Source organism: Acomys russatus, chromosome 15 (genome assembly GCF_903995435.1).
Source record: "Acomys russatus chromosome 15, mAcoRus1.1, whole genome shotgun sequence".
NCBI classification, from domain to species: Eukaryota; Metazoa; Chordata; class Mammalia; order Rodentia; family Muridae; genus Acomys; species Acomys russatus.
Genome location: NC_067151.1, coordinates 44,450,055 through 44,471,456, shown reverse-complemented (window position 1 = coordinate 44,471,456; position 21,402 = coordinate 44,450,055). Strand labels below are relative to the sequence as shown.

At 44.4% G+C, this 21,402-nt stretch overlaps 1 protein-coding gene across 1 annotated transcript in view; it reads right to left on the bottom strand.

The window, feature by feature from the left end:
• Window positions 1-19,181, bottom strand: part of Ppm1l (protein phosphatase, Mg2+/Mn2+ dependent 1L) — a 241,413-nt gene extending 222,232 nt beyond the window's left edge. The window contains exon 1 of the mRNA XM_051157293.1: window positions 18,067-19,181. Within this exon, the coding sequence (XP_051013250.1) occupies window positions 18,067-18,465 (399 nt within the window). The 5' untranslated portion in view covers window positions 18,466-19,181. The remainder of the gene's footprint in view (window positions 1-18,066) is intronic.
• Between the last annotated feature and the right edge of the window lie 2,221 nt (window positions 19,182-21,402).

Below are 21,402 nucleotides of genomic sequence, written 5' to 3'. Positions count from 1 at the left end.
AGAGCGCTTGCCTAGGTCACCTAAAAGGCACCCTAAAAGGACAGGGGTGATTCTGAGTAAGGACGGCGTGGGGGTTTCCTATCCAGGGTGCACACTCCTGATCTGAGCATCCACAGCGCTAAAAGCAGTAGCAGAGTGCTCAGAAGTTTTAGATTTGAGACTTCCAGATTGGCGAGGTTTCATTGGTGGAGCCTGTACAAAAGACCTCAAAAATCTAAATATCAGAAATACTTCTGCCTGAAGTGTCCTGGATGAGGGATTTTCATCCTATATTACTCATACAACTCCTCTGTAAATTTGACATTATAATTTCAAAGTTTAAGGTTATAAGATACATATTAGAAATATGGAAGGCATTTTGCACATTACTATTATACAAGTGGCTAATATTTCAAATACATAAAGAACCCTTAAAATGCAACTATAAAAACAAATACCCCAACTTAAAAATGGGCAAAGAATGCTGGACATGGAGGCACATGCCTTGAATCCCTGCACTTGAGAGGTAAGAACTAAGAGAATCAGGAGTTCAAAACCAGCCCAGACCATGTGAGACCCTGGCTCCAAAACCACAAAAATAAAAATTAAGACTGAGGACATGGCTCAGTGGGTACAGCGGCTGCTCAGCATGCATGAGGCCACGAGGTTGATCCCCCATCACTGCATAAATCTCAAGCAGGGGCGTGCTCTGTGATCCCAGAACGCAGGAGGTAGGGAACACACTGAGAAAGACGAGAAAGAGGTTAGCAGTGACAATGTCAAGAAGAGTTATTCTGACACCAGGGGTGGTGGCACACTCCTTTAATCCCAGCACTCGGGGAGGCAGAGGCAGGCGGGTCTCTGTGAGTTTGAGCCCAGCCTGGTCTACAAAGTGAGTCCAGGACAGCCAGGGCTACACAGAAAAACCCTGTCTCAAAAAAAAAAAAAAGGTCCACAAGTAGAACATGCCCATTTTTTTAACCTGTAAAGTATACAAATTACTCACTTTGAATTTTTTCTAAATGTTATTCCTTTAACTCAAAAATTTACATGGGAGAAAGACAGAGTGGTTAGGAAAAGAAAATGTTACTCTTTCCAAGAGAGGCCCACACCATCAGTCAGCCGCTCTCTGACCTATCAGTTCCCTCACCTTGTAAAGCAGCCTCAGAGGGGTCCACCTATAATGGAAGCACTAAGAAGGCTGAGCAGGAGGCTTGCACCCCAAGTGTGAGGCCAGTCTGGGCTAAAAGTACATAGTGAGTGTTGCCAAGCCTGGAAAACAGAGTGAGAGCCTATCAAAAAATAAAAAAGTAAAAAAAAAAAAAAATTTGAGTTCCAAATCTCAAATGTATGAATTTAAAGATGAAAAAGCTCAGTCCTTCAGAGAAATCACAGAAGATAATGGGGAGGGAAAACAAAAAGGCTTTCAAAACTCCAGGTTGAAAAACCCGGCACATGACAAAAGGCACTCTGTTAGTTAGGACAGCAGCGCAGTGTGCTGGTGTGTGAGGAGGTTCAGCCTCACCTGGAGTTTGACCTGGAATCCGAGAAAACTAGTTTAAGAAACCAAGTCTTCAGTGGTGGTGTCTTAATCCTCTCTGCCCACCTTGCTCCACCTCTTAGCTGCCTTGCACGTTCCTCTATTCTGGGTCTTTCTCCTTCCCACAGACGTGTTATGGCTGGCACTGATTTCCCTGAAAAAGGTAGCACATACCTACAAGACAACCCAAGCAGGCTGCCCAAGACAAACAGAAGCCTGTACCCACACAAAGTGTTGTGTATCACTATCCACAACAAACACTTAGTCAAATGCCTAACAGGAGAATTTGTTTGCTTGCTTGCTTGCTTGATTTTCAAGATAGTGTTTCTCTGTGTTGCCCTGGACGTCCTGAAACTCAGAGATCCACCTGCCTCTGCCTCCCAAGTGCTGGGACTAAAAGGCCTGTGCCACTCCCACCCAGCATATTTTTAACGAATTTTGAAGTTTCCATATACTAAAACACACACTCAGGAATAAAAATAGATAAGCTGAACTGGAGAGTTGGTCCAGTGGTTAAGAACACTTGCTGCCCTTGTAGAAATCCCAGCTTCAATTCATCAGTGCCCGTGTGGTGGTCTACAACCATCTATAACTCCAGTTCCAGGGCATATGACACCCTCTTCTGACTTCCAAGGGCACCAGGTACATATATGGTACACATACATACATATGTACACATATACAGGCAAACACACACATAAAATAAAAATAAATCTTTTTAAGCAATGTAATGGATGGACTATAAAACAGACCATCATTTTAGAAGTGAATAAACTCATGACGGGTGAACTAACAGGGATCTCAAAATGACTGTGCCAGGTACGGGGAAAGGGGGAATATGCACACTGCGCGCTTCCACTTACATAAACCTCTATAAAATACAAATCAGTCGGCCAAAGGCAGACTGATGGAGGTCTAATGGCGGAGGGCAAGGGTAGGACAGAGGAGGGGACTCTCTGACTGCGGAGATGGTCCCACAGCTCTGTGCCAAGCTGATCAGAGTGCATAATTGAATAAGGAACTCACTGCATGTCCACCATGCCTCATGAAATCTGACACAACTGGGGTGCGGGCTCTAACTAAATCATAGTGATGGCAATCTCTTTATCATGAAGGAAATGGTTCTCTTTCTCCCTGCGTGTGCTGGGAGTGAGGACTCCTCTCTGGCAAAGCAGAGACACCACGCTTGTCCTGTGTTGTTTTTCAAGACAGGCTTTCCCTGGGTAGAAAAACCTTTTTTCAGAAGGGGACGAAAAAAAAAAAGGCCCCATTATTTGTCTTTTCAAAGAATTTTCTCTTACACAATATTCCAAAATACATGCTTGCCTCCAATTTTTCATGTCAAATTCTGTTCGCATTACAACAGCCTTGGGAATAAACAGTTTCTGTCTCTACTTAGCACTGTGGACCACAGGAGGGCCGGTGACTCTCACACGAGGGCCGGTGAGAGGGCTTCTCTGGCAGCCGTAGGCTCTCAGGTCTTTACCCTCAGGAGCTTCGTTGGATGCCTCTGCTAAAAACAGTAGCATCTTTTCCCAGAATTACCAGCTGCCCTCTGAGTCTCACACTTGGACAAGCCCAGAACAAGACTCTTACCAAAACAGGTTTGACCTGAATATACTGTACAGATGCTCAGCAGAGTCGCCAGGAAGGCGGGCGGAAGGACAGAATGCCCACTGCTCTGTCTTCTGAAAACACTGGAGAATAAAGCGCACTGGGGCCTCCAGCCACAGGGAAGAAAGATAGGCAAACATAAACGTCTACGTACTATGAGCATAAATTACCAGTTTGGTGCCCGTCTCTATATACCCTTCTATGTATGCCAAGTGATGCTTGGCACTTAGGTAAAAATAATGCTTCTAATATGGCCTTTTCATTATCTTCCCAAAACACTGACTTTTAAAATGATCAGATAAATTCAACTTACTACTAATTCCAAAGGTTCATATTTATTCTGCTTTTTATCTTTGAAACTTTCAGAATAAATTTTCTCAATGTGAGCATATACAGAAAGACATAAGCCAGTCTTCTTTAAAAAAAAAAAACAAAAAACAAAAACGCCTATCGGTGCCTGAAAACCTCAGACTACTACTCATTTACTCAATTATTATACTGAAGAAACAGAAAAGTGGTACCATTCACCAACCTACAGACATTCAAGATACTCTTTTATGTCATTCAAAAACTATAAAGTTATGTTTCACATGCATATAATGTATTCTTTGCTAGCCATTACTTTGGATAATACATATTCATAACTATATATATAACATAAGCTATATATTATATACATTATATGCTGTTCTTTATGGGCAATCTGACAAATCTTTCAAAAGAATTTGCTTTATTTTTGAGATGAGGTCTCACTCTGTCAACCTCACGCTCAGAGATCTGCCTGCTTCATTCTGCCTGGCACATGCTAGGATGAAGGGTGAGCGCCACCACAGCCAATAACTAAGGGAATACATTTTTAAATAGCAGGTTCAGATTAACACCTCTGCTACCTAAAAGTGATGTTAAATATAATCTCCCCTATTATTAAAAGTAAAGTGAAACATTAAGACTTGTTGCTACAGAGCGTTCAATGCCCACTGGCCTGTTTATTGGCCAAAATCTAGATGGTTAGCAATGAAAAGCACATGCCCACAAGTGCTGACTGAAGTCGGAACTCTTCCGACTTGGTGTGGGATGCATAGCTAGTCCCTGATCCGACAAAGGTGGGGGAGGGGGCGGCACACAGATCATACAAAGGCAGGATGGGACGGGCACGAACGTGGGCAATGTGGAATAAAAAGGACTGAATCTCTGAACAAGAGAATGACACTTCCAAGTTGTTGTGGATTTGTAGATGCTTAGCTGGGAGCAGATGGTTTTCATGACATTAAAAAAAGGGATCTCCCTAGTTGGTGCTGCTGTGCAGTGCAGGTGCCACACTAATGACCCCCAAGGAACCGTTCAGGAGGCCTGTGCCCAGGAACTCCCTTATCTTCTGGAAATGAAGAAAAATGAGTCTCATTCTTAACATGCTCAACTACCAAAGTCTTCTCTCGTCCTAGAAACAGTCAAGGCCACTAACATCTCATTCAGTTGCCTTCTGTTTCTAAGACAGAGAAGTGGAAAAATATCGCTCTGGTTATATTTCTATCGCTGTGGTAAAATGCTAAGACCAAAAGCAACTTGGGAAAGAGTTTGTCGCACTTGCAGTTTCTATCAATCAAGAGCGTGTGAGTTTACTTCGGCTTACAAGTTCATAGTCAATTGTGGAGGGAGGGCAGGGCAGGAGCCTGGATGAGAAGCTGAAACGGAGGCCACAGAGAAGCTTTCCTTCTCCTAGCTTGTTCAGTTTCCTCTCTTACATACCCTAGGATCACCTCTCGGGGGTGGCCCCACCAACTGGGCTGGGCCCTCCTACACCAATCATTTATCAAGAAAACAAGCCCCTACCCCCGCCCCACCAGGCAGACCTGTCAACTGGCCAGTCTGATAAAGGAAAGCATCTTCCCAGTGGAGGTTTCCTCTTTCCAGATAACCCAAGTTTGTATCAAGTTGGTAGAAACAAACAAACGGGGCTGGAGAGATGGTTCAGAGGTTAAGGGCACTGACTGCCCCTCCAGAGGTCCTGAGTTCAATTCCCAGCAACCACATGGTAGTTCACAACCATCTATAATGTGATCTGATGCCCTCTTCTGGCCTGCAGGTGTATGTGCAAGGAGAGCACTGTATACATAACGAAAAATAAATAAATCTTTAAAACAAACAAACAAACAACTAGCCAGAGCAAATAAAAAATATTGAGTCTTCGAGATTCGTTTACTTTCAGTAAAATATTATCTCTTCGTATCTCAAACCCAACTGTATCATAACACAGACGTCTACTTCATGGAAAACATGTCAGTTTATCAATATGTATGTTTATCTTCATGAATATTTTAAGAAATGTTCCCTGCTTTCCTGAGGACAGAAGCTACGCGAGGTGTCACAGCTATTGCTGTTCTTTGTGTGTGAGATGGCAGGTGTGCATGTAGAGGTCAAAACACAGCCCTGTGGTGTCAGTAGTTCTCTGCCCACTTTTACGTGGATCTCAAAGATTGAGACCGGTTTAAGGGTTTTTAATAAATAAGCATCTATCCATAAAAACAAAAAAGGATATGGCTTATTGACTAAGAGATTAATGTACTCAAAGCTTTTTGGAATAGAAATGCAAGACTAGCAGCTAATCAAACCAAACATGCCACCGGTATTACAACAAATGAGGAAATGATATTTTGCTGTTTACTGTGAACAAGAAAATACGCACTGTTTTGGTCTGCCAAAAGGAAAATAATAAACTATCACCACACTGGTACACAGTGAAACTGTGCGAGCATACACGAATCCCACATATTTATCCTAAAGCCTGTCGTACCTCCAAGGAAATAAAACATAAATCTTCCTTACTGTTAAGACTGTCTGCACAGATGCCACCGTAACTGCCCAGCAAGTAAGGGTTCCCTATAATGAGACAGAGACTGTGCTAGCAATAAGTGGGGTGTCCACAAACCTGACGGAATGTGGGGCTCACTTGCTGATTTCTGACGCCATTACTTCCATAACAAGAGGACTCTTCTAGACAGTGACCTACCGAAGAGTCATCCACCAAGGTCTACAAGGACACATGGCACAGGAATAGTACAGTCATAGTAGGAGAAATACGGAGTCCTATCAGCCAAGTGAAAAAGGCCAGGCAGTGATGTGGATACTGACGACTGTATTTCCCAGCCCTGCAGAGCTTCAACCAGGAGCTAATAGCACGGGCTTTGGGGACATGTGTGTCTCAGCAGCAAATTCCCTTACCCTCTGAGCATCTTCCAGCCCAAAGAGACACAAAAGTCTGAATCTCAGCTCCAAATTCTAGTTTCACCCCCTAAAAGCTACGAGGAACAGAGTAAATCACTTAATTTCTTGGTGCCTCAATGTGCACTTCTATGAAGTGGGAGTCATCTACCCTATCTGACACATTCTTAGGAAGATTAAAGTTAGGCGACATGCAAAGGAACGGCGAACAGCACTGTCCTCTTTCCGTCACTGTGATAAACACTGACCATAAGCAACTGGGGTAGGAAAGGATTTACTGAAATCAATAAAAGACCTTAACGTTCAACCTAAAATACTGAAATTGCTACCCAAAAAAGAAAAAGAAAGAAAACAAAAAATAACACTACAAAATGTAAGCAGAGACTTTCTGCAAAAAAACTTCGATAGTTCCAGAAATTATACCAAGAACTGAGAAATAGGATCACATTCAGCTAAGAAACATCTGAGTTGAGGGTTGGCCTGGTGCTCTGTGGATTCAGATGCTAAATGCTGGTCCCCAAGATCTGGATGCAGCTCAGATGAGCACATTCTCAGGTATACCAAGTGATGTTGTGCAGACTTTGATCCCCAATGTTCTCTGATTGGTTTAAATAAAGAAAGTCTGGAGCCCTTAACTGGGCAGAACAGAGGTAGGCGGGGCTTCAGTTCCCAGATGGGAGTCTCAGGTAGGGACCACCAGGCCAGGAGATGGAGAGAGAGAGAGGAGAAGAATATGGAGAAAGAGAATATGGCCTGATGGTGCAGATCCAGCCCAGACAGGGCAACTCATTAGCAAGTATCTTGGGGAGTGCAGATTAGCTTTAAAAACTAGTCTAAATCATAGCTGCCCAGTTACTGCACTAAAGCTGTTAAAATAAATCTAAAAGTTCTCTGTCTCCATTGTTTGGGGGGGAGCGCTAGCCAGATATAATAAGAACCCTTCTAGAACCTAATAAATATTCCACACCACTTCTGTACAGCAAACTGAATAAAGGGACAGCTTACAGACTGGGAGAAAAGTCTTTGCTAGCTACATATCTAGTAGTGACTTAACAGCCAAAAGATATGAAGGACTCCAAAACCTAAAATATCTAAATAGTCAATCAATAAATGAGCTAATGAAATAACCAGGCAGTTTTCAAAAGATGAAGTACAATGCCTAATAAAGATATAAAAAAAAAATGTTGAACAGCTACAGTCATCAGGGCAATAAAAATTAAAACTACACTTACAGTCTATGTAATAAAATGGCTACCATGAAGAGAAAATAAACTTTTTAAATGTCAGACAGATACCGGCAATAGTGCAAGGTGAGGGACCCTTTACACACTGCCAGTGTGAGCCTAAAGTATGTGCAGCCATTGTGGAGGCTTCTCAAAAAGCTAAAAGTAGAACTACCATGTGATTCAGTTATATTAAGTGGGTTTATACTTCTGGGTTTATAGCTGAAGGGCTCTCAACATCACAGTCACACCTGCACATCCTACCGCACACTTGCAGCACTATGTGTAAGAGCCAACCTATGGAACCAGCTTAGGTGTCCAAGAGAAACTATATGTACATAACAGGGCCTTATGCTGCCATAGACAAGAATGAAATTATGTCACTAGCTAGAAAATCAATGCCACTAGAAAGCATTTAAATGAAATAAACTAAACTCAGAAAAACAAATATTGCAAGTTATTATTCATTTACTATTCCTTGATTTTATGTGGATACCTAAAACCATACATACATATATGTATATATATATATATATAATCTGTAAATATATATATAACATATAGTCAAAAAGAGACTAGAGTAAGAGAGGAGATTCACAGCTTGTGGGATGGGGAAGAGAGTATAAGGGAGTAATATAGTCAAGGTTCATGTTATCCCTTTCATTTTTTGTGTAATTTTGTGTGAGTGTGTGTACAACACATACATGCAGGGGCCCTTAGAGAATTAAAAAGAAGAAGAAGAAGAAGAAGAAGAAGAAGAAGAAGAAGAAGAAGAAGAAGAAGAAGAAGAAGAAGCAGCAGCAGCAGCAGCAGCCAGGATCCCTGGAACTGGAGTTACAGAGGGTTGTGAGCTGCCATGTGTGTGCTGGGAACTGAACCTGGGTCCTCTGCAAGAGCAATAAGCATTTTTAACCACTGAGCCATCACTTTAGTCCCAAAACATACACCAATAAAGATAACATAAAAGCAAAAACACCTTTAAAAATTCCAAAGCACAGTGGAAGCACTAAAATGTTTATTACATTAATTACAACAGTGAAAAATTAGAATAAATTAAATGTATCAGAAAACAGCTGTGTAGTTTACCAGCTATTAATTACATACAATATTATTCTATCACTAAAAACTGTTAGAAATAAAAAGCACAGGGGCTGGCAAGATAGCTCAGTGGGTATCAGTGTTTGCTGCCAAGCCTAATGCCAAGACCCACATGGTAGAAGGACAAAATCACTTACTGCAAGTTGTCTTCTGACTTCCACATGTGTGACCCCATCCTATGCCAATATACCATAACAAATAAATAAGAAATAAAAATATAAAGAATTATAGAGCAAAATGGCAGCTTGTTTAGTGTGTTTATAGATAGCACAAAGTGAAGAAATGTAAGATGGAAAGTTGTATGTATACTGTCATGACTATGCAAAACCATATTTGAAATCCCTCCAAAGACCGGCAAGTAACACACCAGCACGGCAAGAGTGAATGTGTCAGCGTGGGGCCTGAAGTATTACTATACTCTAGTAATTTCAAAATTATTTTTAAATATTTTACTTGCAGCTTTATTTTAATATTTCATGTTACTTAATATTTATATTAATATTTAACATTAAGAACATTACAATATTATATGTTAAAGCACTTATTAAAGCACAAAACTATATTCTTAAAGTAGCTAAATATCAAAATGATAATTAAGAATAGAATAAATCAGATATTAACTTCAAGCTAAAAACATAACTTTTGGGCCAGGTGTGGTGGTGCATGCCTGTAATCCCAACACTCGGGAGGCAGAGGCTGATGGATCACTGTGAGTTTGAGGCCAACCTGGTCTACAAAGTGAGTCCAGGACAGCCCAGGCTACACAGAGAAACCCTGTCTCAAAAAAACAAAACAAAACAAGTAACTTTTTTTTTCAAAACTGAGTCCCTAGCCCCAGGATCACTCAACTATGAGATCAAATGACCACTGCCAGTAAGATGAAATCACTCTTTAAAAACTCAGGCCAGCTAGGCACGGTGGTGCACACCTCTAATCTCGGCACTTGGGAAGCAGAGGCATACAGATCTTTTTTGAGTGTGAGATCAGCCTGATCTACATAGAGTATTCCAGGTACTACACAGGTAAGACTCTCTCTCAAAAAACAAAATAAAATAAAGACATTGTACAGTTCCTAAATCCTGGAAAAGCTATACTCTTACAAAATCTAAGTCATCTATAGACACAAAATAATAGTAAGAGGTAGGACTGGGGGCAGTGTGTGTGATCCACGCAGCACAGAGAGCTGAGACAGGAGGACAGATGGCTTCCAGGCCAGCCTGGGCCTCATAGCAAGACCTTGTCTCCAGGAAACAAAGGCTTTTCCACAGAGTAAACCAGAGGTCATAAGTAGTGCATATTTTTATTATTGTCAAACGCATTCACATAGGAACATAACGGGAATAATGTTTTGCAAATTCAGAAAGCACACGGTCAGCACATGTTTTATGAATGCCAGAAACACTTGGGTATATTTTGCCATTGTATATCACAAGCAATTGTGATCAATAATTGTTTAAATATCAAAATTTACTACTTGCTTTTAAAAAACTAATCTAGTGGGACTAAAGAGATGGCTCCATGGTTAAGAGCACTCGCTGCCCCTGGAGAGGGTCAGAATTCGATTTCCAGCACCTGCGTAGCAGCTCACAACACACTAACTCCAGTTCCAGGAGATCTGGTGCCCTCTTCTGGCCTCTATGGGTACCAAGCATGTACATGGTGTACATACATACATGTAGTCAGACATGCATAAACATAAAAATAAATAACTCTTTAAAAAAAGAAAGAAAACTAAACTACCTAGGTCTAGCTATGTGCAGTGGTTTGTGCCTATAACCTCTGCTAATGGAAAGGCTGAGACAGGAGGATCACTTGCGTTCCCAAGGTCTAGGTTGTTGTTAAAGTAAGCATGGGTAAGACAGTGAGATCCACCCTCAAAGAACTAAACAAAAATGCAACAACAATAATAACAACAACAAAACCCTAGGAAGATCTTCTGACAATGTCCACATGCTTGCTTTAGAAATTGGGTAGAGGGCTAAAGATAGGCAGTAAAGGGCATACTTAGCCTGCACCAAAGCCTGGGTTCAATCCCTAGCACACTGGGATGGGGTGAGGGTAGGGGTCGGGGTGGGGAGCAAAATAAATCAGTAAAAACAGCGGACATTATTGTTATGGTTTCAATATGAAATGTCCCCTGATGGCTCATGTGTTGATGGCTTAGTCTCCACATGCTGGCATGATGAAGAGGTGATTGGACCATGCAGGGACTAATTAAGCCATCCAATGAGTTCACAGCTGGGTGGGCTACTCTGAGGTAGAGATTCGTTGGAGGAATGGGTGAATAAGAGGATGCTTTATCTCAGTATTCTCCTCTTATTGGCTGCCAGGAGGAACACACATGTCTGCGGCCTGGTTATCCCACCACAGCAGGCCTTGTGCCATGACAGATCTAAAGCAACGAAGCCAGGCCGAGACCTGTGAGACATGAACCAAAAGAGATCTTTCTACCTTGAAGGTTGTTTTGGTTTTTCAGGGATTGTTGTCACAGTGACAGGAAAGTGACGCATATTCCCAGGCAGGTTCTTTTTATATTTATATACATACATATATATATATATTATTAATTTATTCATATTACATCTCAATTTTTATCCCATCCCTTGCATCCTCCCAATCCTCCCTCCCTCCCATTTTCCTGCGAAGCAGCCTGCCTTGCTTAAAAGCACTTAAAACTTTCTAAGCTACTTTTCTGGTCTTAAAAAGCAAGAGGCCAGGAAGCGTTGGGTCACACCTTTAATCCCAGCGCTTGGGAGGCAGAGGCAGGCCACTCTCTGAGTTCAAGACCAGCCAGGGCTACAGAGGGAGTTCCCGAACAGCCAGGGCTACACAGAGAAAGCCTGTCTCTAAAAACCAAAAGAGTAAAAGAGGCCAAAGGAGGAGGGTTTAGAATGAGGGGCAGCCTAGATTATATAGCAAGACCACGTCACACCATGTAAATAAATAAAGCAAGGGTGGAGGAGTGTAGACAAAAGAACTCTAAAAGAACCAGAAACTGAGGGGACCCTTCCTGGAACCATTGTACTCCATCAGGATGGTGACAGCTCCACAGAAGGCTGAAGGCCAAGAATTTTATTTGATGGATTATCTGCTCCCAGTGCTGATGAGAAGTTTACTTTCCAAATAAATGCACTTAGCATAAAACAGTTACTCTAAAACCATCGCGTATATCAAAATGGACAGTATCTAAATATGGGAAATGCGATGAGTGGATTTCCAGAATGACAGGCGTGGACCAACGTCTGCTCTAAACAATGGGGCCACCTACATGTCTTTACTCTGCGCCTGCATCTTGCTCCCTCTGAACCACTTACACACTTTTCCTTCTACCTGAAATGCTACCTTCCCCTTCTCCCTCCTAAAATGCCAGGGTACCGAGGATTGTCAGTTTTTTCTCACAAGTATCCCAGGGTCCAGAAGCTGGCTCAGACAGCCCACCACATACTTAACGCCAATGGGGGCGCTGTAGTTCTCGGATCCTAAAACACTTCGCCTCCCCCACAGTTAGACAGAAGCTTCGTCAAGAGTTAAGGAGACAGCTCAGTGGGCAAAGAGTTTGCCACATAAGCCTGTGGACCAGGATTTAGATCCCCAGCACCCAGGAGGTGTGGTGGCACACCTGTAAACTCAGGAGGCAGAGACAGGCAGTCTGGGGAGCAAGCTGGCTAGCTGTAGAAGCCAATTGGCAAGGTCCGGGGATCAGCCAGAGATGCCCAACCTCGTAATTAAGTGGAGAATGGCCCACCTGACATCAACTCCTAGCCTGCAGAGGCCCGCGCGCGCGCACACACGCACACGCACACACACACCTGAATGTTTCCTGGGGGCAGAGACTGACTCATCGTTTTCTTCTGTTTTGTTTTGTTTTTGTTTCCGAGACAGCGTTTCTCTGGGCAGTCCTGGCTGTCCCGGACTCGCTTGCCTTGAACTCATAGAGATCCGCCTGCCTCTGCCTCCCCGAGTGCTGGGATTATAGGCATGAGCCACTGTACCTGGCTATACTGACTCATCTTTGGACATCATACGGCTTGACCTATTTTCCCCAAGTGGCACACCACACAGATAACAGCTGTTGGCATTCAGCTGGCTTCCTTATCAGTTTGTTTAGAAGATGCACAGACAGCCTGCTACATTCACTTGCCTACAGGTTCCCAAAAACAAGAGAGAGAACCTCACTGAAGAAGAAGAAAAAAGAACCCCCCTCTTATGAGAAATGTTATTGTACCATTTTAAACCAAAATCATGTTTCTTTTCTGTTGAGCTATAAAGCATATCTCCTCAGTAAACCCCTAGTCTCCTGTACACTACAATGTGAGAGCTAAACATTTACTAATCTCAGTTGTAATGTCTGAAAAGTAGATCATTGGCTGTACCACTTGTAATTGACTTAGTTAGAACAATTTCAGAGGGAGCCACTGAAACTTACATAAATACATATAAAGCCACAAGATAGAGTGACATATATAAAGGGAGAAAGAGAAAAATGGGGCAAAGGAAAATTGAATGTAGAAAAGGTGAGATATCCTGGGAGTGAGGTCATCATGCCAAATGAATGTAGAAGTCTACACATTTACTAGAGGGAGGGCAGAGATTTGGCTCTCAGCACTTTTAGCAACAAAAAAGCACAGGATGACTCAGTTATATGAGTCAACAGCCTTAAGATGAAAACAAAAAGGCATTAGGGTACAGGCTCCCCCTTGGTCTTTATAAAAAGCATGCTATATAATGCACTAAAATCCTCGATAACATCCTTGCAGTCGATTTGCCAGCGCTACGGAAGACCATTCCTCATAACAGCTCTCAGAAGCAAAACGACAGCACACCGGAGAAGACGGCAGGCGGACCAAGAAGAGACCCAGGCATGAGGCTCCCTGTGGGTTCGGATTTCATTCTGTCTGAACTAACCTGAAGTAACAATACAGAGGCTTCCTACACACACCACTTGCCTTTGACTATTAACCGAATCTGATGACCATGTCTGGTTTTCCTGGAGTCGTGTCTGTGGTTTCGTAACATTCTCAGAGGACAGCCTGGCTCGAAACAAGCAGCACTGATCAGAGTTAAGAACCTGTGTGCCTGCAGCCTGCAGGCAAGCAAGCCTCGACGCGGTTTCTAGCCAGAGCCTCAAGACTGAAGTTCCTGACGAACATCTGCAGTACGTTCTCCTTGGAGATGAAATATGAACATTTCAGACTATGTGTCAAGATAAGCATGACTTTTTAAACAGGAATACCTACTGGCATGTGAGCATTAAATATATATATATATATATATATATATATCCAGTCACCTAGGTAGATTTCAGCCCAAACTGCATCAAAGGATTGGTGATTCTCCTTCTATACGGTACTAAATAAATAAATAAGTGACAAAATGCCCTTTGCCTTGGGTAAGTTATATGCAATTTCCTAGATGATATTTTTGGGGGGTTTTGGTTGGTTGGTTTGGTTTGGTTTGGTTTCATCTGTTGTGTTTTCAAGACAGGGTCTCAGTCTACAGCTCTGGCTGTCCTGAAACTCACTATGTTGACCAGATTCACTTTGAACTCACAGAAATCCACCTGCCTCTGCCTCTCATGTGGCTTGAGACTAAAGGCTTAGGTCACTAAGCCCAGCCCCTTAGCTGATATTTTTGAAGTTTAAAAATAGTAACCCTCCTATCTCTATTGCTACAATGTGAGCTTCCTTCATACCCTTTGATTGTCCCGACCTTCTATGACTCAAGAAAGTCACTAACACAGCTTCAGGCATATACACAGGCAGTCAGCATCTGCCCATTACGTGGTGGGTAGGATGCTTCAAGGGTCGGAGGATGGAACAAAGAACCTGGTCCACTGGATTACAGAGATGGAGCTCTTTTAGACCTTATGCATCTAAATGAAGTCACAGCCATCCAACCTTGTCTTCTGCACAAGTCCAGAGAAGTGTTTGTGGGAAACACACACACACACACATACACACACACATACACACACACGCACACACACACATACAAACACGCACACACACATACACACACACGCACGCGCACACACACACACACGCACACACACATGCACACACACACTTGCTGACTATGCCAACTCAACTCACAGGAGGCTGAAGTACAAATCGGAATACCTACCAATCTATTAAGTAACCACAGAGAATATTTCTTTTCGGTAATCAGAAAACTTGAGCCTGATGCCAGAGTGCTACTTTCTCAACGTCCATCGAATCCTTAATTAATCATCAGAAGTTTACCAATGTTAGAAAAGAGACACAGAGCATTTGGGGAGTGAGTTGGTTATGGGTGCCCCCACAAGCATCTTTCTAGTGATGAAAGCTGTGGCTCCCACAGGTGAACCATCTCTCCCTAGGCTGTCACTGCCTCAACATGGCAGGCAGACTTGCAGCTGCTTGAGCTGTTGAGCTGTCTTCTTCCGCAAGGTCCTCTCCATTGAGTCCTTCCTACGAAGACACAGGATAACTAAAGAGGATTCATCTTACATTCATCATTCACACACACACACACACACACACAGACACTTTACATAAACTACCCCAGAGAAAGCTGCTTAAGCATCTGGCCCAAGGTCACAGCTGATATTAAGTCACAGAGATGCAAAGCCAGGTTCTAATTCAAAGCACACACTTTGTCAGGGCACCGTGGCACATGCGGATAAGCTCAGTACTGGGAAGGTTAAAGCAGGAGGATTGTGAGTTCGAGGCCAGCCTAGTCTATCTCTCTTATTAGACTGAAACTTCTGGAGGGGCAGAAGTTTTGTTCAGTCACCTTTGTGGCCTCAGAGTGCCATGTATCTAGGTAAATATGCTGGCCTGTTGTCTGTTGAAAAGCCAAAAGACTTCAAACTAGCCATAGAGCCTTAGGAAGGTCACAATTTCTCTAGCCAACTGCACCTCATCTAAAAAATGGGATAAAATCAATATATAAGGATGAAATGTACACAGACAAGTAAGTTCCCTTCTGAATCTAAACAGCACTTGTATAGCTAATTTTTATCAGTATAAATTATCACAAATAAAAATTCAGCTAATTTTCCTCTGTGTTGTGTATGCATGCACTGTGCATGTATATATACCTACACTTCACAGTTCAGAAAAGGCACTTTTTCTGAGAGGATGTAACTATCATCCAAAAAAACCAAACAGTGGCACCCTCCTCTGGTGAGCATTAAAGGAGCCAAGAACACAAATGACAATAAAGAGATGCTGGGATTTCCGTAAAATGATATGACAAGAGAATAAAAAAGCAAGAGAGAAACCTCTCAATACTATCTGCTATTATTACAATCCTAAGAGCAACGCAATAACTCATTCACAGCATTTCCTATTTTACTTTCTTAAAGTAAAACAAGGCCAAAGAGACTTAACTGGCCACGCATCATAGGCAGTGATGGAACCATCATTTCTGTGAGAACTGATAATGTTAACTATTTTTGCAGACGGGCAAGCATTTTAACATAAGGTGCAAGAAAAAGCATTTCACGGCTTGGCTAACAGTGGTCATCTTCTCACTGAACACGTCTTTAGATGTAATGAAAGTGGAGTACACGCAAAATACGTTGAATTAAAGGAAAGTGTCCATCACATCCTTTTCCTGGCGGCGTATTTACCCCAGACACTGCTAGAAACCGCTCAACCGAAACTTCTGCCCGTGCAGCTTCAATGTCTTGAAAGACTCGAAATAAATAAATAAATAAATAAATAAATAAATAAATAAATGCAATCATCCAATCAAAAGTGCCAGGCCAAATCACGCCGTATGCCCCAGCTAGACAACCACTGCCCAGGGCTCTCCAACACTGATAGTCCATCACAACTTCTAAAGGCGTGCTTTCAAAACCCAGAACCGGGTTGTCGGCAACTGTTTTACTACAGATGTATAATAAATGTAAGCTTATTAGGTTATTTACAAGGGAGAGACTCTCAGTTTGCTTCATCCCTACTGAGTTCAGGCACATAAAATGACATTATGACTCAGTCATTAAGCTGTCACCCTTGTCATTCAAGCATCTTCTTGCTCAATATGTAGCATGTCCTGTCTCTAGCCTCCTGTCTTTCAGCTACCCTGCGGTCAAGGGCAGGAGAGCTCCAAACCACCCTGAGACTACAAAAGTACAATGAATGAGAGAAACTTTCATTCTGACGGGGCAAAGAGGGTGGAGAATTTGTATAAAGACTAATAATTCCAGTCTTATCACCTAAGTTTTTCCAACTGTTTGGCATCCTCAAAAGTTGGCAAGGAGGCAGCGTACCTGGGCAAGATTTGCAAAGGGTGAGTGAAGTAATGGGGATAAGAGAAGATGACCAACTGAAAGCCAACTGAGGGGGGCGGAGGGGGAGACACCGGACCAAAATACAAGCAAATACAGTCCTACGGTCCCTGAAGCCCACTCAGAGGAAGAAGGGTAAGAGCTAAGAACGTTAACCAAGAAGAGAAAAAAAAGGTAAAGAAAGGCCGGTGCAGAATATTGCCAAGAAAAGAGGTGGGAGAGCATGAAGCAATGAAACTCTCACAAGTGTCCCACTGAGTCAGATGTCAGGACTAGCTCTGGAGCCATATTTTAACACTCGTTTCATCTGGGCACGGGCCCAAGGCCAGGCAGGACCTCTAGGAAACCTGAGACTCCACACTCCCAGGTGTCCAATGTCACAGAAAAATGCGAGAAAGATCTATTTAGCCCATTTACCCCAAACAAAGGCTTATAGAATTAAGGAGACATCGGTATCACCAACCTGGCCACTGCACAGAGGTCAGGTGTGGGTACCGCCCCGCACTGCCTGCACAGCCACCTCTGCAAAGGCCAGGCAGCGAGGCAATCTGTCCCAGGTCGGATTGCATTAGCGAAGTTGACAGAGTTGAGAAAAAGCGTGGCGGCGTTGCCGCTGGGAGCCCTTCCTCCTCGCGAGGGGAACGGAAGAAGTCACAGAGCTTCCTTCACCTTCACTGAGTCTATCCAACTGAGGCAGCCTTCTTCCCTTAGAGGTGTACTGACGGCACTGTCTTCCTTAGTGGCCAATTCGCCTCAAACTCCAGAACCGAGACACTGGGGCCAGCGGCAAAGTTCACTATATAAATTATTAATTCTTCCTGAAAAACTAGCAGTTATTAGCTGGCTTCTGACCTTGGGAACATTGTTTTAAAACGGCACGGAATATCCAGTGCATATCTCTCGGTTAAACTGGACGCTCTTACCCAAGACATCCTTGGCAGGGTCTTGGCAACTTTAATCACATTTGTCATTACCAGTACATCACCACGCCCCTCTCACCCAGATCTGACCCCGCCACGCACGCGACGCCTAGTTATTTACACACACACACACACAGAGAGAGAGAGAGAGAGAGAGAGAGAGAGAGAGAGAGAGAGAGTGTCTCAGAGAACTCCTACCTCGCCGCCGTGTCCATCAAAGATTCCGAAGATGGACGGGTGCGTCTTGTTGGCCAGATCGGTGAGAACTTCGAAGCGGTCTTCCATGTGGTCTCTCCGGCCCTGAATGGAGTAAACCGCCACATTATGGCTCTTGAACTCCCAGGTCTTGGAAAACTCGGCCTCCAGCACATCAAGTCCTCCAAGACGATCGTTCTGCATAATCTCGGCCACCTTGCCCTTCACCATCTTCACCGCGTCCCGGCTGGACTTGACGATGGTCTTTACTTCGTCCGTGTGGAAGAAGTAACTCCACAGAGCCAAGCTGATGCACAGCAGAAAAAGCGTCTCGGGTCTCAGCAAGAAGTAGCGCATGATGCGACCCAGCAGAGACAGCAAAGTCATTGTATCCTCTATCATTTATTATCCCTAGAGCCTAGACCAGCAGCAGCGACGCGCGCCCCGCAGCTCGCGGGGTCCGAGCACTGCGGGCACAGCCCACGGGGACCCAGGCGGAGAAGCAGCCCGGGCCAGTAGGAAGAACCCACGCGGCTCAGAACAGCCGTCCAGAACGATGGCAGTTTCCCTTTTGTCTAGGCAGCCAGCCCGGAGGCCCGTGCCCGCCGCCCGCGCCGCCTTCCCTCTCCGCGCTCTTTGTGAGACCGCAGCGACGGCGGCGGCGGCGGCGGCCGCCGCGGGTGCCCGGGATAGGCGACAGGAATCAAGTTAAAGTTGCGCCGTGCCGGTCTGCAACGGTGAACAGGATTTCGGGGTGCCGATGCCCGCGCGGTTCCTTTGGGGGTACCCCCTCGCGGTTCTGGGGAGCGAACAGCAGGTGAGGAAGCGCAGGGCGCAAGAACCCGGCGGGCGAGGGTTGCACGTTCCCTCGATCGCCGCTGCAGACAAGCGTGGAGACAGCGGAGCGCTGCTATTTCGTCACACACCCAGTGGAGGGGTCCCGAGACAATAAAAGTTTTGCGGGTGCCTGGGCAAAAGCAGGGGGACACCGAACCGGGAAACGTAGCGCGAAGGGTGCGGAGCCTCCGGCAGGCTCTGCCCGCCTCTCCCCGGCACCTCACGGCTCGGCTCCGCTCGGCTCTGCTCGGCAACTCCCGGCTCCGCTCGCGCTCGCCCCGCCCCTCCCCGCCCCGCCCCGCACACGCTCGCCCAACCCCGCCCCTGGAGTGGCGCTTCTAGACCGCTTAAGGCTCTCACCGGGCTAGGGGCCCGAAGTAGCTCGGTGTGGTGGGCGCGCGTGGGCAGCAGGCGGGGCAAGGATAGCCGCGGGGAGGGAGCGGCGCGTCCAGCCGCCCAGCTCTAGCGGATTGTCGAGTCTGCCTTGGAGGCCGGCTCCCGGGGACAATGTGATAGTGACGCGAGTGCACTGAACATCGGTTCTCGGGCGGTACGGCTGTGCTTGCTGGGGAGCCGGCAGCTGTACTTGAGCGCTCCCCCCTCCGGCACGCTGCACAATGGTGCGGTCCACGCCTGGCCCTCCGTAGGGCTAGCGAGATAGGACACACTTCTCCTGGCTCCGGAATCGAAACTGAGCGATGAGTTTGGTCACCCGAGATGGTAACCACCGAGGCGAGCTGAAGTCTCCCGAGGGGCAGGACACGGACCCGGACCCGGACCGTCACAGCTTTGTCCCTCAGAAAGCAGAACCGGAGACCTAAGAGCGGGGAGCTAGACTTGTATGGCGAACCCCGGTGGTCTTGGAAGGGCTGGCCTCGGTACACTGGGATTGTGCTGGTGGCCACGCTTCCAGAGGGAGACCCTGAGTGAGACTCTCAGAAGCTAGAAGTTCTCTGGAGGCTCAGAAGGGACAGCCACCTCCTCAGTCTTCCCCAAACAGGAGGGCGGAAGTTTGAGTCAGCAGAGGTAGACCTCTGCGGGATAACTTGAAGTGTGGGCAGAAGCTGGTCGCCAAGAATATGAAATAAGTGGCCTATAAAGGAAATGTTTTCATTCTCTCAACCCCTATCCACGAATAAGGGTGCTGATCCACCAGACTGAAGTTCAGGCCTTCTGATACTATCCCAACCAATGTGTCCCTAAACACTCTGCCCTTTGATTCCAGTTATGTTTTAAGATAGAAAATATAAGAAATACTGGAAAAAATATAAAACTGTTTACAATCGGTAACTAAAGTAGTAACTATAGCAATTTTTATTTTCTCCAGATTTTTGTCTTTTTCCATAACTGCTGAAGTTTCTATTTAAAAAAAAAAAATCAAAAAACAAAAAACCTACACTTCCCTAACACCTAAAAAGAATGCTTATGACTCCAACAATATAAACACAAATAGAAGTGATAGAAAAGGAATATGAGGAACTGTCAAGAGTGTTATTTTTGACGTGCATGCCTTTAGTCCCAGCACTTGGGAGGCAGTGGCAGGATCTTCGTGAGTTCAAGCGCAGGCTGGTCAACAAAGTGAGTCCAGGACAGCCAAGTCTACGCAGAGAAACCCTGTCTTGAAAACAACAAAAAGTATATTTTTGAAAACTGGGAAATGGCTTTCAATATATGGCTATGGCTTTCATTATTGTCCACCTGAGCCAGAAAATATGTTTAAAACAACTTTGGTCATTTTGTTCAGTAATCAAGAGGTTCCAAACTGAGATAATAAATGAAAAATCCTTTAAGAACCGAAGCTAGAAGGGATGTCCTGGGTGTTGTTAGGAAAGCAGATGATTTCTTACTGTAAATTAGCAGATTTGAGGTACATCAGTAGTTTTTCCATAAAGCTGTGTCCCTATAGCAAACACAGTTTATAGATAAAGTGGTAACAACTCCAGACTGTAACAACTCTAGTCTGACCTCCCTTGAAGTAGCTAGCAGTAAAATCCCAAGCCCAAAGGCCCACTGGGGGTTTCTGCCTGGACTCAGCACTCCAAGTGGAAGATTTGAGAACTCACTGAGGCCCATGACTTGTTCCCCCAAAGCTAAGCAAGCTAGGTTACCATAATGGCTCGACCTACTGAATTAAGTAATAGACTTAGACATCTTTAAATTCTGAGATGTTGTACTCTGACATTTTCATGCAAGTGGTTCATCTGTATAAAAAGCAACATTTTCAAGAAGACCCTCTAGGTATTTTCCTATTTCTGTTAAGAAATTTCATGTAATTTGCAATTTTAAAATGCCTAAATAAGCATTTTGTTATACTTTATGGTAAGTTGAACATGCCAGAAAAATAAAAGCACTTTCCACTCATGCCAAATTCACTTTTGCTTCTTCTGATTTACAAATATTTTGTTTCATTGGTGTTTTGAGACAAGCTATCTCTATGTAGCCTGGTCTGGCCTGGAACTCACTATGTAGAGCAGGCTGTCTTTGAACTCATGGATCCTTCTG